Source organism: Gobius niger (assembly GCF_951799975.1).
Source record: "Gobius niger genome assembly, chromosome: 18".
In the NCBI taxonomy this organism is placed as follows: Eukaryota; Metazoa; Chordata; class Actinopteri; order Gobiiformes; family Gobiidae; genus Gobius; species Gobius niger.
The window spans coordinates 2471259-2493417 of NC_136869.1; the positions used below are offsets into that span (position 1 = coordinate 2471259).

At 41.4% G+C, this 22159-nt stretch overlaps 2 protein-coding genes across 2 annotated transcripts in view; one reads left to right on the forward strand and one right to left on the reverse strand.

Moving 5' to 3' along the window:
• LOC306977871 (uncharacterized protein) lies at positions 1-12469 on the forward strand (the record flags this gene model as incomplete). Its single annotated transcript, XM_079576310.1, has 4 exons — positions 1-127; positions 2354-3107; positions 12185-12344; positions 12460-12469. Exons 1-4 carry the CDS (start codon positions 125-127, stop codon positions 12467-12469), a joined length of 927 nt encoding a protein of 308 aa, XP_079432436.1. The 5' UTR covers positions 1-124.
• Positions 12470-17069: 4600 nt separating this feature from the next.
• Positions 17070-22159, reverse strand: part of LOC306977676 (disco-interacting protein 2 homolog C-like) — a 78079-nt gene continuing 72989 nt past the window's right edge. Inside the window, exons 31-37 of the mRNA XM_079576084.1 lie at positions 21584-21752; positions 21199-21431; positions 21058-21115; positions 19337-19411; positions 19018-19192; positions 17610-17733; positions 17070-17531 (exon numbers count right to left, since the gene is read on the reverse strand). Coding sequence (XP_079432210.1) covers positions 17279-17531; positions 17610-17733; positions 19018-19192; positions 19337-19411; positions 21058-21115; positions 21199-21431; positions 21584-21752 — 1087 coding nt within the window. The 3' untranslated portion in view covers positions 17070-17278. The remainder of the gene's footprint in view (positions 17532-17609; positions 17734-19017; positions 19193-19336; positions 19412-21057; positions 21116-21198; positions 21432-21583; positions 21753-22159) is intronic.

A 22159-nucleotide genomic window follows, 5' to 3' on the forward strand; every position in this document is an offset into this window, starting at 1 on the left:
GTTTGTAAAAGGAGCTGCTCTTCTTTATCTCCAGACTTCGGGCCTGGAGCCGGAGCTGCTCATTCCTTCACTGGACTCGGACTGACCCGTGTGTTTGCAGAGAAAGAGGACGGACGTTTCCAAAATGGTGACATAACACTTTTATGATCTACTTTATGTTCATGATCGTGGCTTAAAATGCGGTGAAGTTAGATCTGTATACGACATTCCCCCCCGATTTCAGATTACCCCCCTCTCAACTGCTTGTAATGCTAAACTAAAGCTAACCTTACCGTAGCCCTAAACTTAAGGATAGTGGAGTTTACGAGCTAACGCTAACCTTACATTAGCCCTAACGTTCTAGTATCACTTTATAGGTTCGTTTTGTCAGACACTAAGGTTAGAGATGTTAAAGATCTTTTACCTTTACATGTTTCAGCGCCATCTGCAGGCCGTCATCAGAAGCATCACCTGCGTGCTGTGACGTGTCACTTATCAGCTGTTCTTACTTCCGAGGCGTTACCAGTCTGAGGTCCCACACCTGGGACACCCTCCTCCAATGATCACGCCCCCTGTCGCCCTGAATCCACCGGGCGGCAGGGGGCGTGACCAGTCTGCCGGACCTGTTGGGACAGTCAGACTGGTCACGCCTCGGAAGTAAGAACAGCTGATAAGTGACACGTCACCGCACGCCGGTGATGCTTCTGATGACGGCCTGCAGATGGCGCTGAAACATGTAAAGGTAAAAGATATTTAACATCTCTAACCTTAGTGTCTGACAAAACGAACCTAAAAAGTGATAAAGCTAACCTTACCTTAGCCCTAACCTTAAGGATAGTGGAGTTTACGAACTAAAGCTAACCTTACCTTAGCCCTAACCTTAAAGGAATAGGCCACCGTTTTTACATACTAAGATATGCTCTTACCTCACTTTAGACGTGTTAATATATCCCCGTCTGGTCTTTGTCCGTGCGCTCACACATACGCAGCCTCTCCCACACGTCACATAGCTCCAAAAAAGCTCACGATAGAAGCTACCAAGCTCTTCCACGTGTTCCCTATTTAAATAAAGTTACGTGAAGTGTTTTCATGCGAAGTATATTTACACAGAAATGTAACATGTCGATTTTATAAGCAAATAAAAAGGGGGACTATATTGTGAGGCGTAATGATACGAGGATCACAGCGTCCGCGCAGTAACTCCTAAAGACTTCCCCGCTCACTTCCGTCAATAACCTTTAGGAGTTACTGCGCGGACGTTTTGCTCCTCGTATCATTACGCCTCACAATATAGTCCCCCTTTTTATCTGCTTATAAAATCGACATGTTACATTTCTGTGTAAATATACTTCGCATGAAAACACTTCACGTAACTTTATTTAAATAGGGAACACGTGGAAGAGCTTGGTAGCTTCTATCGTGAGCTTTTTTGGAGCTATGTGACATGTGGGAGAGGCTGCGTATGTGCTCCGTTTGCCAGAGCGCACGGACAAAGACCAGACGGGGATATATTAACACGTCTAAAGTGAGGTAAGAGCATATCTTAGTATATAAAAACGGTGGCCTATTCCTTTTAAGGATAGTGGAGTTTACGAACTAAAGCTAACCTTACCTTAGCCTTACACTTAAGGATAGTGGATTTTACAAGCTAAAGCTAACCTTACCTTAGCTCTAACCTTAAGGATAGTGGAGTTTACGAACTAAAGCTAACCTTACCTTAGACTTAAACTTAAGGATAGTGGAGTTTACGAACTAAAGCTAACCTTACCTTAGCCCTAACCTTAAGGATAGTGGAGTTTACGAACTAAAGCTAACCTTACCTTAGCCCTAACCTTACGGATAGTGGAGTTTACGAACTAAAGCTAACCTTACCTTAGCTCTAACCTTAAGGATAGTGGACTTTACGAGCTAAAGCTAACCTTACCTTAGCCCTAACCTTAAGGATAGTGGACTTTACGAGCTAAAGCTAACCTTACCTTAGCTCTAACCTTAAGGATAGTGGAGTTTACAAGCTAAAGCTAACCTTACCTTAGCTCTAACCATAAGGATAGTGGAGTTTACGAGCTAAAGCTATCCTTACCTTAGCTCTAACCTTAAGGATAGTGGAGTTTACGAACTACAGCTAACCTTACCTTAGCCGTAAACTTAAGGATAGTGGAGTTTATGAACTAAAGCTAACCTTACTAAAAAAGTAATGAAAAAGCAACAAAAAACATGACACAAATGTGACAAAAATGCGGCAACGTGACAAAAAGTTTCAATCACTTTTGTTGGCCTTAGCTTTCAAATCAGGCATTACACTGTTGCTGGTCAGAGTCCAGGGCCGACACAGGCTGACATTTACTCACATGAATAATTCTGTTTGTTTTAACAGGAAGACGTTGACGCCGTCCCCAAAGATAAAGACACTTGTGGAAAGAAACGGCATCGCTGTGAGCAGTGTGGGAAGTCATACAGCGAGAAACGATCACTTACACAGCATCAAAGCCTCCACACCGGGGAAAACCTGCTCAGCTGCCCCTTCTGTGACAAGAAGTACACTTCCAAACGGGGGCTCACTCGGCACATCACAGTCCACACTGGACAGAAGCCGTGTGCATGTGACCAGTGTGGGAAGAGGTTTGCAGATAATACGGCTCTAAACATACACTCAGTCGTTCACACAGGAAAACGAGACTTCAGCTGTGACAAGTGCGGGAGAAGTTTTGGAAGATTATCAACTTTGCAAGGTCATCGACTCATTCACGCAGGAATAAAGAAGCATCAATGTGACCAGTGTGGAAAGGCCTTTTTTAACCAGTCTTCTTTAAAACGCCACATACTCACTCACAGTAAAAGGAGCTTCACTTGTGAAGAGTGTGGGAAAAGCCTCTCCAGTATATCGGGCTTTGAATTTCATAAACGGATGCACGTCGGAGAGGACGTGTGCTGTTGTGAAACATGTGGCAGACCTTTTCCATCACTGACGCATTTAGAAGTACATCAAGCCTCCCACTCGACACATCGACCTTTCATCTGTGGCCAGTGTGGGAAAACATACAAAACGAACGGCGCCGTGAGAAACCATGTGCGACTCTCCCATGAGAAGAAAAGGGTCCCCTGTAATAACGGAGAGAAGAAACACATCTGTGATCAGTGTGGGAAAGCGTTTCGTCAAAAGGGACATTTGAAATATCATAAACAAACTCATGTGAAGAAGCCTCATGCATGTGTTCAGTGCAGAAGAGCCTACGCTCTTCCTGAGGAGCTTGAAGCTCACCTTCAAACTCACTCTGAAACGGAGAAAACGATAAGCCCAATAAACGAGGCTACAGACAGTATTTAGCTCAAGTGTTTTTGAGACAGGCCTATATATTATAAAACATTTACAAACAGTCATCACTGTCATCAGAGTGCACAGTGAAATAAACTTTCATTTAAGACGCCATGAGTGTTTTTAGCCTCATAAAAAGATGTTGTCGAAGTTATTTGTGAAAAACAACCTGCCTGATGCATTAAGTTTACGCCGTATTCTGATTTGTTGATGATCTGTCAAATGACTTTCTTAGTCAAACTGTTAAGATGATGTTATTCACGTAAATCATTACTTTCTATGGGAAATGTGAGCAACAGCACATGTGTTCCAGTCATGTAATCTTATTTTCTTCTGATGGAAATGCCTTTTTTTTCATGTGCAAACTTCTTTGTTGTGGATACAGTTGTCACATATTACTGAGATGTAAATGTTTATTGTGTTGAATGTGGGGGAGGCGTTTACAACCTTCAAGCTTCAGCCGACTCCTCTTGAGCATCTACGACTGTTTAATGTGTATTATGGACTTTAGGAAAATGTAGCTGCTCAAATAAACTATAAAAAATCAAATCAGGTACAAGTCCTTCAAATACAACCAGGATAAACGCTACAATACAGGATATAAACAAGACAAAAACAGCAGAAAAAATACAGCAAAATATGAAAAATGCTCAGCTCAACTTTTGTTTAAAGCCTGTGCAAAAAAGTGTCTTTAACCCCTTAACTCCCACCTGAACCAAGCACATTTTCTCCAGTTTGACGAAAACAATGATGGAAATGTGACAAAAATGTGACAAAAAATTGACAAAAAAATTTGACCAAAAATGACAAAAAATTAGAAAAATTTGACCAAAAAAAGTGAAAAAAATGACAAAAGTGTGACAAAAAAATTAGAAAAATATGGCAAAAACATTTTAAAAATGTGACAAAAAAGTGACAAAAAACTGAAATAAAAATGACAAAAATGTGAAAAAAAATTACAAAAATTATTTAAAAAAATTTAACGTGAGGAAAAAGATCTTCTCGGTTCAGGCGGGAGTTAAGAGGTTAAGAGACTCCGCAATGAAATGTTATGAGTAGGAAATATTTCTCACACATTTGCTCCTCTGTAATGAGTAGGAACTAATGTGTTTGGTTTCCACCCGGACATATTTGAAAGTTACCCCGGAAACGTGTGACTTGTTGTTGAGGCGACTGTTCCCTGTGAGCGCGAGGAACGCTCAGCCGCTCAGTCTGTGAAACCTGCAGAGACGGAACAAACTTAGTGTTTCTGTGTCTCATTTGTAAATAAGTTTGTAAAAGGAGCTGCTCTTCTTATCTTCGGACTCGGACTGACCTGTGTGTTTGCAGAGAAAGAGGACGGACGTTTCCAAAATGGTGACGCAACACTTTTATGATCTACTTTATGTTCATGATCGTGGCTTAAAACGCGGTGAAGTTAGATCTTTATTCGACATTAGCTCGAGTGAACCGTAAGAAGCTCTACAGCGGCTTCAGGGTGTTGGCTATTACCCCCCTGATTTCAGATTACCCCCCTCTTAACTGTCTGCTTGTAATGCTAAACTAAAGCTAACCTTACCTTAGCCCTAACTCTAAGGATAGTAGAGTTTACGAACTAAAGCTAACCTTACTAGATGAAAAGTTACGAGAGTTGTAGCTATTATTAGCAATTAACATCCGGGCATTTTCTATTCAACACAGCCGTGCCAAACAAACAAAACATATTGTGGCGGGGGTAATCTGAAATCAATTTCAAAGTACCGGGGGGATAGTTTGAAATCGTGGGGCGCAGCTGATTCGCCATGACAGTGCGCCCTCTGCTGGTGCAGCGGATCTGGACCGTCAGTTCACAAATTTCAACATGAACTAGTTCATTTGTAGTTGATAATTAGGCCCGAGCGGCCTGCGGCGCAAGGGCCTATTGTAATCGCAACGCAGGCCAGTGCGTGTAGCGCACGTACCAAGGTGCTCAAAAACAGCGCGGAGCTCTGTCCCCACGTCAACCGTAAACTCACCTGTAAAACAGTGACAGCCCACACCGAAGGTTGACCCCCTGAACATTGTCGAAAACTCACCAAACTTTGCCCAAAATTGAGGTCCGGCGAAAAATGTATTTAAATGTGTGTTTTTTATTGGGGGGAAAAAAATGGCGCGACAGCGCCACCTACAAAAGTGAAAATACATTACGCCTATGGGGCAGGGGCCAAAGTAAACTTTGTCGTAGAGCGACGGGATTCGGTACAGATATTCGTCATGTGACGACAAACAAAAAATATTATTGTGGCCACGCCCCCTGACAAACCGGAAGTCCGCCATTTTGACAGGAAGTCCGGAGAATGCTGAGTCAGCGTTTTCCTCGCATTTTAACAAACTCCTCTGAGGGAGTTTCACCAAATGAGCTCAAAATCGCTCCAGCTCATCTCCAGATGTGGGGCATCAAAAGTTATCCAAATTTTTTGGCTAAGTTTTACGGTTTGTTTGCGGCAAAGCCGCAATCTTTACTAAGAATTTTGCCATTCATCGTAAACTAAAAATTGCTCCCATTCGCACAAACAAACTCCGATTAAAAATTGAAAATATACATTTTATTGACCTTTCACCCCTGGACACAACAAATGTGAAAAAGTGACATTGGGCGCGATAGAAAAAAAAAATGCATTATGGGGAAAAAAATTGTTTCTCGGAAATGGATGAAATTTGGCACAAAAATAGTTGATGGCGTCCCGATCCAAAAAGCCAATGAGACCCATATCGTATTTTGTACGGTGTTGCCATGGTGACGCCCCCCATGTTATTCCAATGGGGCTGACACATAAATCTCACATTATACAACATAACAGCGCGTTAGCGCCCCCTGTCAGGAGCTTGTGGACAGTGGTCATGGAAGTACAGCCCGTTAGGGCCGACTGATGCCACTTGTGAAATTAAAAAGATTACGGGCGCCTTAGCGCCCTCTGCAGGCTGGAGCCATTGCTTACATGGAGAGGCTAAAAATGTAGATTAGATGTTTACTGACAAAGATAAATGGCACATCAGGACAATAAAATGCAGTCTGGCGCCCTTGGTAGGGTTACATAGATGCGGTAATAGAGGCGCTAAAGGAGGGTCGTTCGATGCCGCTTGTGGCTTTAATTGTTTATATTTCTTTTTTTTTTGTCATGTGCTTTTATTCAGGCATGAAAACAGATCAGGGGTGAAAAAGGTGAGAAGTATATTTCCACTCGCAGGGAAATATTTTAAATTCCATATCTTAAAGCAACAATCTCATGTATTTTGTGATGAATTTTTTCCTTGCTAATCATATTTTATTTTATTGTTATTATTTATTTAGTTTAATTGGTAGATTCTTAGTGGAAAATGAAGCTACAAATATTCAATTGCATTTGTGTTAATTTGGTAAATTAATCATGTGAATAAGATTGTTTAAGGAGCTATTTTGTTGTTAAAAATCTCCACATTGTGGCTTTATGCAAATGAGTGGCACCGCGGAGCAGAGGAGTTTGGAGCCACAGACGTTACACAAGGGAGACTCGCTTCGTAACCTCACACTGTAGCTGCTCACGGGACCGTGTGGACCCGCTGGTTACACAGCAGAGTTCACCGCCACAGACCTGGACACAGTCGGGCCGTGGGCGGAGCTGCACCGTGGACCCGCCAGAGTTTAGAGCCGCTGGTAAACTCAGACGGCGCGGCGAGGGTTTATAATTATATTTACTGATCCGCCATCTTAAATCACAGATATAAGAAATCTGGCACCAAAATGAATGAACGTAAATAGAACAGGAATGCCGTTCAGACACCAGAATGAACGCGTTCAGGGGCGGACTGGCCACATGTCCATTCTGGAGGAGCACAGAAGGGCCACTGGCTCTAGGGCCGGTCTGGCCTCTCAATTTTCTCCTCATCCCCCACCTTAACCAAGCTTTACCTAAATCTAAAAGCTTAAAGAAAAGCTTCAAAAGAGCGACGAGGATGAACACGGAACAAAAATGTGCCCGAAAAGCAACAAGAAACGTGACAAAAAAGCAACGATGAACCAACAAAAAATCCACAAAAACAAATCCACAACAAAAATATGACAAAAACACAACTACAAAGCAACAAAAAACACAAAAAGTGAAAAAACAAAAACCATGATAAAAACATAAAGCATGAAAAAAGCAATGAAATCCAATAAAAACGTGACAAAAAAGACGAAAGCACAACAAAGCAATGAAAAACCAACAAAATAGCCATAACAAAAAAACACAAAACGTGACGAAAAATGTGACGAAGACACTAAAAAAAGTTATGAAAAAGCAACAAAAAACATGACAAAAATGTGGTGACGTGACAAAAAGTTTCAATCACTTTTGTTGGCCTTAGCTTTCAAATCAGGCATTACACTGTTGCTCTTCGGTCAAGAGGTGTTGCATTTATTCTAATTTGGGCCAGGCTGGTCAGAGTCCAGGGCCGACACAGGCTGACATTTACTCACATGAATCACTCTGTTTTAACAGGAAGACGCCGTCCCCAAAGATAAAGACACTTGTGGAAAGAAACGGCATCACTGTGAGCAGTGTGGGAAGTCATTCAGCCAGAAACGATCACTTACACAGCATCAAAGCCTCCACACCGGGGAAAACCTGCACTGCTGCTCCTTCTGTGACAAGAAGTACACTTCCAAACGGGGGCTCACTCAGCACATGAGAGTCCACACTGGAGAGAAACCGTGTGCATGTGACCAGTGTGGGAAGAGGTTTGCAGATAAGACGGCTCTAAAATTACACTCAGTCGTTCACACAGGAAAACGAGACTTCAGCTGTGACGAGTGTGGGAAAAGTTTTCCACGATTATCAACTTTACGAAGTCATCAACTCATTCATGCAGGAATAAAGAAGCATCAATGTGACCAGTGTGGAAAGGCCTTTTTTAAACAGTCCTATTTAAGACGCCACAAACTCATTCACAGTAAAAGGAGCTTCACTTGTGAAGAGTGTGGGAAAAGCCTCTCCAGTGTATCGGGCTTTGAATTTCATAAACGGATGCACGTCGGAGAGGACGTGTGCTGTTGTGAAACATGTGGCAGACCTTTTCCATCACTGAAGCATTTAGAAGTACATCAAGCCACCCACTCGACACATCGACCTTTCATCTGTGGCCAGTGTGGGAAAACATTCAAGACGAACGGCGCCGTGAGAAACCATGTGCGACTCTCCCATGAGAAGAAGAAAAGGGTCCCCTGTGATACCGGAGAGAAGCCCTTCACTTGTGACGTCTGTGGAAAGGCTTTCGCTCGTCCAGGATACTTGCAAATTCACAAACGGGTGCACACAGGAGAGAAGAAACACATCTGTGATCAGTGTGGGAAAGCATTTCGTCTATTTGCAAATTTGAAATATCATAAACAAACTCATGTGAAGAAGCCTCATGCATGTGTTCAGTGCAGAAGAGCCTACGCTCTTCCTGAGGAGCTTGAAGCTCACCTTCAAACTCACTCTGAAACGGAGAAAACGATAAGCCCAATAAACGAGGCTACAGACAGTATTTAGCTCAAGTGTTGCCTGATGCATTAAGTTTACGCCGTATTCTGATTTGTTGATGATCTGTATGGTCAACCCAAATAGTCAATATGTGACTTAACCTCTTAACTCCCGCCTGAACCGAGAGGATCTTTTTCCTCACGTCATCAGATTTTTTTTCCATAATTTTTTTGTTGGGTATTCAACTGTTTTCTGTAACGTTTTTGTCAATTTTTTATCAAATAGTTTTGTCATTTTTCGTGCATTTTTTTGTAGTTTTTGGCCAGATTTTGATCAAATTCTTGTCATTATTTCGTCACATTTTTGTCATATTTTAGCAAATTTTTTGTCACATTTTTGTCATTTTTTTTGTCAATTTCTTGTGCCATTTTTGCCACTTCATCAATTTTTCGTCCCTTTTTTTGTCAAAGTTTTCTCACTTTTTTCATTCATCTCATCACTCATCGTTTTCGTCTCAGTTTTGTTGCTATTTTCACAGCTTTTTCCCAGAAGCTTTTGGATTGGGGTAAAGCCAAACTGGAGAAAATGTGCTCGGTTCAGGTGGGAATGAAGGGGTTAAAGTCACATGGACGTCACATGACTTACTTAGTCAAACTGTTAAGATGTTATTAATGTAAATAATTCCTTTCTATGGGAAATGCAAGCAACAGTACATGTGTTCCAGTCATGTAATCTTATTTTCTTCTGATCTAAATGCCTTTTTTTGTGTGTGTATACAGTTGTCACATATTACTGAGATGTAAATTCTTATTGTGTTGAATGTGGGGGAGGCGTTTATAACCTTCTTGCTTCAGCCGACTCCTTTTGAGCATCTAAGAATGTTTAATGTGTATTATGTAAATTAGGAAAATGTAGCTGCTCAAATAAACAACTAAAAATGCTCAGCTCATCTTTTGTTTCTCTTTAAGATATAAGAGTTTTGAAGATCTCGGTTTAAATAACTTGTCTCAGGAGTTCCACAGTTCAGGTCCTGCTCCTGCTAAAACTCGATCTCCTTCACTTTTCAAATGAGATCTTGGACGGTCGAGCAGACTCTGACCCGAGGATCACAGAGCTCTGACGAGTCAGATCAATAAGGCGGTGCCAGTCCAGTGATAGATTTAAAAACAAGCAGTAACATTTTGAAGTCAATTGTCAAAGCAGCAGGTGCCAGTGAAGAGAGGACAGAACAGGAGGGAGGCGGCCCCTGGTTTAGAAACATGAAGAATTAGAAGAATTCAAAGGAGTCGTGATCAATGAGCCGGGAAAAACTGACGTTAAATACGGTTAAATCCATCTCTGGTTTATCTGTTTCTCAAACTGAAAATTCTCAATATAAAATTCAAGACTTTTGGCGGATGAACAACAGTGAGACACGATAGAACCAAAGGGCCCTGAAGGCGACGTCAGGCTCACCAAAAAACACCATCTCTGTCTTCTCAAATCACAATGTAGCGACATCCAGTCTTTTCCCCCATGCGCACTCTCAAACACACTCTCATTCATCCTGGCCTATTGTACATGTTTTTAGTGGTAGGGGAAACCGGAGTACCCGTAGGAAACTTACACGGGCTTGGAGAGAACATGCAAACTCCACACAGAAAGGCCCCGTCCCTGGTGGGAATCGAACCCGGGACCTTCTAGCTGTGAAGCACAAGCTCTAACCGCTAATGTTTGAGTTTGAGGAGCTGTGGTTACCATGACAATAGTCACAGAGAAGTACATTTATGCTCAAATGAAAATGTCTTCTTTAAAATGACATTAAATACAATAGTGTGAATCATTATCTAATGGCCTGGAAATGGCCTAAACCAAAATATGGATCAATGTCAAAAGCGACTTTTGGACTCAGGTTCACTTCAAGACTTGCAAACTGGTAAAGCTGTAACTGCGCCACCTGCTGTCGGGGTTTGGCCCATGGAGTAATAATTAAACATTTTTTATCCACTGTCGTGTGTGGGAACTATTGTGTTTGGTTTCTACCCGGACAGATTTGAGTGTTACACCGGAAACATGTCTGCCTTGTTCGGCCGTGTTGCTGAGGCAACTGTTCCCTGTGAGCACGAGGAACGAACGCTCAACGCGCCAGTTTGTAAAGTCATTTAGAGACGGAACAAACTGAAACACAGTGTTTCTGTGTCTGCTCATGTGTAAACGGTGCAATAGTAATAATAATAGTAATAATAATATTACTCATAAGTTTGTAAAAGGAGTCTCGCTTTTATCTCCAGACTTCGGGCCTGGAGCCGGAGCTGCTCATTCCTTCACTGGACTCGGACTGACCCGTGTGTTTGCAGAGAAAGAGGACGGACATTTCCAAAATGGTGACAGAACACTTTTATGATCTACTTCATGTTTATGATCGTGGCTTAAAACGCGGTGAAGTTAGACGGATCTTTATTCGACATTAGTTTGAGTGAACCGCGTAAGAAGCGCTACAGCTCGGGGTCCCGCTGATTCGCCATGAGAGTGCGCCCTCTGCCGGTGCAGCGGATCTGGACCGTCAGGAGAGAATAAAGTGCAGATGATTTTGTTGACTGATTAATATAACTTCGAACAGTTTACAGATTACAGATCGTCCTGTGGAGCAGGAGCTGTGGTGGGCGGAGCTTCTGTCCTGCAGTCGCTCCTGCTCCGGACTGGACGAGTCTGACATTTACTCACATGAATCACTCTGTTTTGACAGGAAGACGCTGCCCCCAAAGAGAAAGACACTTGTGGAGAGAAACGGCATCGCTGTGAGCAGTGTGGGAAGTCCTTCAGCCACAAAGTAACACTTACAAAGCATCAAAACCGCCACACCGGGGAAAACCTGCACAGCTGCCCCTTCTGTGACAAGAAGTGGGCGGCAAAACATGACCTCACTGTCCACATGAGAGTCCACACCGGAGAGAAACGGTTTACATGTGACCAGTGTGGGAAGAGGTTTGGATATAAGGGGGCACTAAAAATGCACTCAGTCGTTCACACAGGAAAACGAGACTTCAGCTGCGGCGAGTGTGGGAAATGTTTTGGACGATTATCAAGTTTACAAGAACATCAAGTCATTCACACAGGAGAAAAGAAGCATCGCTGCGACCAGTGTGGAAAGGCCTTTCTGAAACAGTCCTATTTAAGATGCCACAAACTCACTCACAGTAAAAGGAGCTTCCCTTGTGATGAGTGTGGGAAAAGCCTCACCAGTAAATTAGGCCTGTCCCGTCATAAACGGATGCACATCGGAGAGGACGTGTGCTGTTGTGAAACATGTGGCAAAGCCTGTTCCTCACTGAAAGAATTAGAAAGACATGAAATCTCCCACTCGACACATCGACCTTTCATCTGTGGCCAGTGTGGGAAAACATTCAAAAGGAAAGACAGTCTGAGAAGACATGAGCGAGTCTCTCACGGGAAGGAGCTGTTGCAATGTGAGCAGACCTCTGTGGAAAATCTTTCTCTCAGTTAGGACATTTGAAAAGTCACCAGCAGGTGCACACAGGAGAGAAGAAACACGTCTGTGATGAGTGTGGGAAAGCATTTAGTCGATTGGCAAATTTGAAACGACATAAACAGACTCATGTGGAGAAGCTCAGGTTAGAACAGATCTCAGTGTGGAAAAACGGTGGCCTGTTCCTTTAAAGGAGCCAAGTAGACATTTGTTCAAAAAAATCTGCCAGATGCAGTAAGTTTATGCCGTATGATTTGTAGACCCGGATAGCATTAGCACGGTGCTATGAAGCATCATGTTAGCATTCTCTGTTATTTATGTATTTATGGGCAGTTGAACCACTTTGCTTCTCTCCATGTCTTTGTATCTTTGAGTAGAAAACTATATTTATAATTCAGCGTGTGTTGAAGTAGTTTTGGAATAACTAGAGAAAGTTTAGTATTTTCTCCAAATTGTTTTAGGCTTTTTACCCCTTAACTCCCGCCTGAACCGAGCGCATTTTCTCCAGTTTGGCTTTACCCCAGTCCAAAAGCTTCTGGAAAAAAGCTGTGAAAATAGCAACAAAACTGAGATGAAAACAATGATGGAAATGTGACAAAAAAGTGAGAAAACATTGACAAAAAAGTGACGAAAAATTGATGGAAAAAGTGGCAAAAATGTCTCAAGAAATGGAAAAAAATTGACGAAAAAATGACAAAAATGTGACAAAAATATGATAAAAATGTGACAAAAAATGACAAAAAATTGATTTAAAAAAATGACAAAAATGTGGCAAAATGTAACAAAAATGTGATATAAATTTGACAAAAAAAAGACAAAAATGTGACAAAAAAGTGACAAAAAATTGATGAAAAAGTGGCAAAAATGTCACAAGAAATTCACAAGAAATGTAAAAAAAAATTGATGAAAAAATGACAAAAATGTGACAGAAATGTGGCAAAAATATGATAAAAATGTGACAAAAAATGACAAAAATTTGACAAAATGTAACAAAAATGTGATATAAATTTGACCAAAAAAAAGACAAAAATGTGACAAAAAATGGACCAAAATATGACAAAAATATGACAAAAATGAGATAAAAGAGGTTAACTGTTTTAAACATGACCATATATGTGTAATTCCAGAGATGCCGTCTGTATCTTTGCGCTGTCGGACACATTATTCAATTTTCTCCCTAAAAAGACAATTTAAGTGATGTATTTTCTTGTTTTCTTGACTGATTGATAATTAAAAAAAAAAGCGTCCCAGATTTGATCCAATGAAAGCACTTTTATTGCACTGCTGTGACGGAGCCGCTGCTCTTTAGAAAAGTGTGGCTTCTTCTTTTTCAATGTGTACAAAACAGTTCACACGCACTGACCGTACAAAATACACGTATGTACAGACACTTTACACTCACCCACACGTGCACGCTCACACGCACGTGCGCAGGGGCCGAGGGGGCTGCCGCCGGCCGCGCACTCTCAGCCAAACCGGAAATAAAACTCTTCAGCTCGTGCCGTTTTCCTCCGCGATTCTCGCCGCGACGTCTCCATAAATAATAAATTGCATTGACAAAGTTCGTCTCGTTGGCAATAAATAGATCTTTGCAGCTCGTCGTCCACAGTTCGATCCACACAAGAGGAAAGAGTCACTTAGCAGCATGAACTCTTAATGATGCTCCATGTAGTACCGCTCTGTTCCTGTAGGAGGAGCTGTATACATTTAAAATCTTATTCATTTGATTGTATTTTTTTGTGTGTGTTTGGGACTTTCCTGGTGAGTTAACCTCTTAACTCCTGCCTGAACCGAGAGGATCTTTTTCCTCATGTCATCAGATTTTTTTTCCATCATTTTTTATTGGGTATTCAACTCATTTTTTTGGCATTTTTTTGTCACATTTGTCATTTTTTTTGGTAATTTTTTAGTCTCATTTTTGTCAATTTTTTTTTTTTTTTGTCAACTTTTTATCAAATTTTTGTCATTTTTTGTCATATTTTTGCTATTTTTTTGTCGAAATTTTATCACATTTTTGTGACATTTTATCACATTTTCGTCCGTTTTTTGTGACATTTTTGCAACTTTTTCGTCAATTTTTCATCAAATTTTAGTCATTTTTTTGTCACATTTTTGTCATTTTTTTGGGTCAAATTTACCATATTTTTGTCATATTTTTTGTAATTTTTTTGTCACATTTTTGTCATTTTTTTGGGTCAAATTTACCATATTTTTGTCATATTTTTTGTAATTTTTTTGTCACATTTTTGTCATTTTTTGGGGTCAAATTTACCATATTTTTGTCACATTTTTGTAATTTTTTCGTCCATTCTTTGTCAATTTCTTGTGACATTTTTGCCACTTTTTCATCCATTTTTCGTCACTTTTTTGTCACATTTCCATCATTGTTTTCGTCTCAGTTTTGTTGCTATTTTCACAGCTGGACTGGGGTAAAGCCAAACTGGAGAAAATGTGCTCGGTTCAGGCGGGAGTTAAGGGGTTAAAAGGTCAGATAAATTCCTCAATCTCATTTTCACTTAAAACCATCAACATAGCGAGCTCTAAATCATTTCCCCCATATTTTTTTGTCACGATCCCGATCTCCCCTCACGAAAGTCCGCGCCGTCCGCAGGCGTTCGGCGTTTTTCCTTCATTTCGTTGCATTGTTTTCCAGTCAAACTCAAGTAAAAACCTGCTCAGTCGCGCAGCACCGTCTCCATAGATTAATATTATGTCTATGTACAGTATATATATATTTTTACACACGTCCAACGCGGCCCCTGCACTGACACACACACACACACACACACACACACACACACACACATGTACGAGGGGAGAGTGACGTCCAAAGCACAGAGAAGTCTGCAGAGGAATGTGACAGAAACTGGGCTGACATGGATGCAATTTGGCCATTTTATACTCACTACTGCCACCTCAGGTCATACGTGTAACTGCAGCTTCTATATTAAGCTTGTAAGTAACAACTTTTTGAGTGACAGTGCAGGATTTTAGAGGCAGTTGTGGTGAACAGGTCACTAGGACATGGAGGAACATGTAGGGGAGGAAAATACTTAATTTTAGCTTTTTTTAAACTGTATAGTCCCTTAAAATGTTGAATTTTTTACTTTTTCCATGAGTTTAGGGCGAGACGCTGCAGGTGAATAGGGAAACCTTCAATCAATTTCTCACTTCTGCTGTAGATTACTGACATATATGAGGAAAAACTCTTTTATTTAATGTTTAAATATAAAAATAAGGCAGTTTATGGAACAAAAATAAACAACAAATGGCCAGAATTGCCAATATTTTTAGTGACAAAATCAGAATAGTCGATCAAGTCAGGTTATTTTTTTTGTATTTCAATACAATCTTTGAGTCTTTGAATGTCCAAAAAACGCTACACAAGTCATTATTATTATACATTTATGTTTTTGTTTTTCAAAGGGGATTTTGGATCTTTAAAGGAATAGGCCACCGTTTTTATATACTAAGATATGTTCTTACCTCACTTTAGTCGAGTTAATATATCCCCGTCTGGTCTTTGTCCGTGCGCTCACACATACGCAGCCTCTCCCATATGTGACATAGCTCCGAAAAAGCTCACGATAGAAGCTACCAAGCTCTTCCACGTGTTCCCTATTTAAATAAAGTTACGTGAAGTGTTTTCATGCGAAGTATATTTACACAGAAATGTAACGTGTCGATTTTATAAGCAAATAAAAAGGGGGACTATATTGTGAGGCGTAATGATACGAGGAGTAAAACGTCCGCGCAGTAACTCCTAAAGGTTATTGACGGAAGTGAGCGGGGGGAAGTCTTTAGGAGTTAATACGCGGACGCTGTGCTCCTCGTATCATTACGCCTCACAATATAGTCCCCCTTTTTATTTGCTTATAAAATCGACACGTTACATTTCTGTGTAAATATACTTCGCATGAAAACACTTCACGTAACTTTATTTAAATAGGGAACACGTGGAAGAGCTTGGTAGCTTCTATCGTGAGCTTTTTCGGAGCTATGTCACATATGGGAGAGGCTGCGTATGTGCTCCGTTTGCGTGACAGAGCGCGCGGACAATGACCAGACGGGGATATATTAACTCGACTAAAGTGAGGTAAGAACATATCTTAGTATATAAAAACGGTGGCCTATTCCTTTAAAATGAACTTGTAACCTATAAAAATTAGGGCAGGAGTTAAATATTATACAATTACCTTCATAATCATGTTCAGAAAAGTCTGTTGCCACTTATGACTTTCCTATTTTGAGGAAATGGCCGTTGGAATTACGACTTCTCAAATAAGTCTGTGTGTGTTTCCTTTTAGGAGCTTTTGTGCTCAGTGTTTCTCAGTTGTCTATGTAAACTTACAGTGGTACAGGAGTAGCAGATCCTGGTACACAAGCCTAGAGCGCCCTCTAGCGGCGGTCAGTGTGAAAATAACCACATGTGCAATTCTATATTTTACAAAACTCTGCCCAACTAGGAACAAAAATGCGACTTGTAGTCTGGAAGATACTGAACTTTCTACACTATATTTCAATAAAGGCTCAAACATCAAAAGTGAATTTGTCCATGTGTTTTTTAAAAGCCTTATAAGTCACATTCTATGAACAGAAGGTGGCGCTGTGCAGGCAGACAGTCAATGACTCACGACAAGGAGGAAGGTTTTGAAGCTGCAAAGTTATTGTTCTAACACTTGTTTCAACAGATTTGTAATTTTTACTTTGTAGAAAATACCTCAGCACTTTCACTCAGTAATATTTGATCAGTAGTATCTGTACTCACATAAGTAGCTGCGTTCAAATATTGACGAACTGACCTCAGATCAGAATCGTTGGGAAACATGATCTACTTCCTGTGTGACGTCACTCTCATGCCTCGAGAGAGAAAACACAACAACACCGCAGCCTCGAGTGCTCGCCTCACACACACACACACACACACACACACACATAATGTCCACGTGCACGCCCCTGGTCCCCCCCTCGTCGTCTCCTCTGCTCTTCAGTGCATATCTATGTCTCTATAACACTCTATCCCCCTCGTGCGCCCCCCTCCCCTCGTGCGCCCCCCCCTCTGCCCCCCTCCCGGCCCCTCTACATGTTGTAGGCCACGTAGATGGGGTCGAGCTGGTCCTGCAGGAAGCCGTCGCGGAGGTGCATGCGCTGCTTCTCGCCCCGGGAGTTGATGGGGATGACGCCGATGTCCGTCACCACGACGACGCCCACGATCAGGTAGTGCTCCTCCAGCACCGCCTTCGTCACCATGGGAACCAGGTCCAGCGCCTCCTGCTCCGAGCCCTCGAGCTCCACCACCACCACCAGCAGGTTGGTCCAGGGGAAGACGGCGCTGAGGGCGGGACAGAGGCGTTACAGTGATGAGACTGATGAGCTGGGGGTACCTGACACGAACACCAGGGGGCCTCACCACTCCACGATGCTCTTGTGCGCCCGGATCACAGACGTCTCGATGTCGATGGGGTGGTACCTCATGCCCCGCAGCTCCATGGCCTCCTCCAGAGCGCCCACCACGAACAGCGCGTCGTGTCGCTCTGCGTTTCGGGAGACACACAACCTTATCAGAGCTCGACAAAGTACACAAGAAACCTGAGGCCTCGTGAAGACATGAGGATTTTACTACAATAAACTGCATTCTGATGATAATAATCCCTTTATCAGCGAATATAAACCTCAAAAGGTATTAAAGTCGTGCCACATGGAAGTTCTAAAGCCCCACCTCCAGTATCATGTTTTTATTTAGTCTTTGTCTTTTCAGTAAATTATTATTACGTTTTAATCAAGATTTTGTAAAATAATTACTTTAACTTTCATTTAGTCAACAAATTGTCGTGTAAATGAATATACAGGGCATCTGCAAATTTAAGACTTTTTAAGACCTTTTTAACCTCTTAACTCCCGCCTGAACCAAGAGGATCTTTTTCCTCACGTCATCAGATTTTTTTCCCAACACATTTTTTTTAAAACTTTTTTGTCATTTTTTGTCACATTTTTTTTTAAAATTTTTATCACATTTTTGTAATTTTTTTGTCCGTTTTTTCTTCTCTTTTTTTGGTCACATTTTTGTCATTTTATCGTCAATTTTTTTTTCCAATTTTTTGTCATTTTTTGGTCACATTTTTGTCACATTTGTGATAAATTGGGCACAAAAGTTATTTGACAGGAAGTGACATAGATAGAGAAAAAAAAGTTCAAATTACACACTGCACAGCAACAGCTTATGATCGTTCGCCTTTATCTGTCACTTTAATTTTAGTCAGAAAATGATAGATAATGACATTTTAGTTGACGACATTAACTCTATAGAATCACAAAAATGGCGTTCGCTCTGAGTCTTTTCCTACAAATGATGCTTCTGTAGCAAAAAGCCTCATACAGATGCATGGAGAAGCCAGTCCCCATATGAAAGTATGGCGATTTGTGACATTTATATCATTCCTTTATCATTAATACATCAGAAGATTATGTTTAGAGGCCACTGGATGTATGTGACGAGGCATTTAGCTCAGAGGCCACTTTTATACACAAATTGTAAAGTCGGCCTCAAAACGTCTGTAAATGTATTAATGATTTCTAACGAGGCTTTGACATAAATGTGGTCGATGGTTGACAACAGCTGAAAACATCTGGATCTGTCAGAATATGAGATGTTTGACGGCTAATGCTAACGGCTATAGGAAACAGAACAGGCTAACGGATGCTAACAAGCTTCCCGAACTAGCCGACCGAATGATCTATTGTTATGAAGTGAGTGTATTATTCTTACTGGTGAGTATTCTGTGTTTTGACATATTTGTATAATTCTGGATGATAAAAACCTCCGTTGGCGTCCGTCAGCTCGGTCCTGCGCAGGAAGCCCAGGTAGCCGGTGCGCGCCCACACGGTCTGAGTGTCTCCGAAGCTCAGCCTGGAGTTGAAGTGGTCGGACTGAAGCACCTCCTCGCCGTAGCCGCTGTAGTAGCCGCTGCCGTTGTGAGCGCTGTGCACCCAGATCTGCGGGACACGGACACGAGCGCTTCAGGTCAAAGCTTACACTGCTCAGTGCAAGTTTAGGCCAACACTGAATATCATCGATGCAAGAAAACAGAAGGACGATGGGAAAACAAGCTGGAGACAACAGATGAAGTGTTTTCTGACCTCCCCCAGGTGCGAGTCTCCCAGAGGGCCCTTGGTCTCCGGGTTGGCGATGATGATCCTCACTCCAGGAAGGATCTGAGGAAAGGCACAAGAATCACGTTTGGGTTCATCCAGTTTTGTTTGTGCCTGAAGCTCCATATTTAAATGTGAAGTATTTGCGATTGTTCCTGGTATTGTGTATTTTCTGAATGATTCTCTCCCACTCACAGACTCACAGAAGCTGACTCAGTGTTCGTGGGAGGATGGAGCGAACTATTTCAGCTTCAGCCCAGATCTCACTGTGTTCTTTCTTTTTCTGTTCATTGATTTATCTTCCTACACTCCTGTTTATCCGTCAGTCTATTTGTCTACACTTGCAGTACTTGAAGACCTGCTGCAGGTTGGTTTATGTGTTTAATTTCAATATTCTGCCTCCTCAGCTTTTAAAATGATTATGTAAATGTGCTAAAACTAACAAGTCATTCAGTTTAAAGTCTATCTGCACGGTTTTACAGCAAGTGATGGTCAGCAAATAGTTTGAAACCAAAGCCTCACTGTAAACTGCCATCTGCTGATGAAACATGTATACCTTAACCCCCACCTGAACGGAGCACATTTTCTTCAGTTTGGCTTTACCCAAATCTAAAAGCTTCTTGAAAAAAGTGTCAAAATAGAGACGAAAACATGTCAGAATAAAGTCTTAAGCAATGTCATTGTATTCTAAGAAATTTAGATTTAAATCCAGATCAAATCCAAATGAATGACATTTAAGTGAGTTTATTTGTTTTGCCCTCGTTCAGCATATTGTAAACTAAAGAAAACAAACTTTACAATTTTTGCTAAATCATAGTTATATTTAATAATTATATGATGATTATATGAAGATTTTTGCTAAATATTATACCCAGCTTTCTTTAGTTTGACCATTCTTTGTGATGTTTTTGGTTTAACTTCCTTTTTGGACACTGACAGGAAGTGACTGCGCCGACCAAGCGATGTCACTGGGCCCTCTATCTATGTCACTTCCTGTCAGCAGCTTAGAAATTGTAATAAAAACTTTTCTGGCCAACATTTCTTCATTAACAGCATTTGCTGCTTCACAGAAATACAATGATAATTATTACCTAAAAATTATTGTCTAAAAATGTCATATTTTCAAAAGCATTAACACCAGTGCCTTTAAATGATTTTTAACCTCTTAACTCCCGCCTGAACCGAGAGATCTTTTTCCTCACGTCATCAGATTCTTCTTCCATCATTTTTTTTGTTGGGTATTCAACTCATTTTTGTAACTTTTTGTCATTTTTTTGGTCATTTTTGGTCCATTTTTTTATCACATTTTTATAACTTTTTGGTCATTTTTTGGTCAATTTTTAGTAATTTTCTTGTAAAAAATTTAGCACATTTTTGTCATTTTTTCGTCAAATTTTTAGTAATTTTCTTGTCAAATTTTTTATCACATTTTGGTCTTTTTTTTTTTTGGTCAAATTTTTGTCATTTTTTGGTCATTTTTATTTTTATAATTTTCTTGGTCATTTTTTCGTCACATTTTTGTCAATTTCTTGTGATATTTTTGTGACATTTTCCTCATTGTTTTCGTCTCAGTTTTGTTGCTATTTTCACACCTTTTTTTACAGAAGCTTTTGGATTGGGGTAAAGCCAAACTGGAGAAAATGTGCTCGGTTCAGGTGGGATTTAAGGTTAATGCTGTGCAGAAACTGTTTAGAGTATTTGGTCCTCACCTTTCCAGACTCCATCAGCGGCAAACTGTGAGGAGAGCCTTTCTCCACCAGCCGCACCCTGCCATAAGGAAAAGGCTTTATAGACACTCAGTGGTATGTGATAAAGTAATGGGATAAACCTCGGCGGCCGGCGCTGGTCACCTGTCGTGCCGCAGCGCCCGCATGTCCACGTAGACCGTGGTGGGGTCGGGTCCGGACGTGCCCTGTAAACAGATGGCCAGGTTGACCCTGCAGCCGAACGCCGTGCTGACTGAGCGCGGGTGCAGCCCCAGGTCTTTGAAGAGTTTGGAGAAGGAGTGAGTCAGAGCCATGCGGGGGCGCTCTTCAGCCACCACCACACAGGCCCGGACGCGGGACAGGTCCAGCCCACGAGCCTGAGGAGAGAGGAGACGCAATAAACACCACAGATGCAGGAAACACACCAAGGTTTACATTCTTAAGACCAGTTCTTTCACTTTTAAATTGTTTCTGTAAGAGGTGACATTCCCTGACTGAAGTGCAGTAGTCTGTGAGTGCGTGGCTGTACCTTGAGCGCCTCCGTCTGCAGCCCCAGCCCCTTGGTGCACAGCTCCATGACGCTGTAGGAGCAGAACGTGTCTCGGACCCGCAGCTGACTGACGGCGAGGAGCCACAGGGCGGGGTTCGTCTCCAGCTCCACAGGAGGGATCAGGATGGACTGGTGCCCCGAGTACACGCTGCAGATACAGGGAACACTTCAGCACAAGCAGCCACAGGAAGACTTAAGAACACCACCATGAAACTCTCATTTCACTCTGTTTCTGCTGGAGCTGAAACATGTAGAGTATTTATTTATTGGACAGGGACATGTACAGGAGCATTAATCAGCACATGAAAAGATGCTTTGTACCAGACTTTAGCTCTTGGAGATAATTTACATCTGCAGTCCCCTTTGTTGCCACTAACACAACATTTTTTAAAACCAATATAAGTTTACAAAGAAAAAATACATACAAAATCTGCAAATATGATCACTATGTCGCTCAAAAAAAGTGCAGAAAAAATACAGTACTTTATACCCTTTTTGGAGATATTAAACATCAAGTATAACATTATGTTTTTTTTTTCTGCAAGAGTTTTCTTC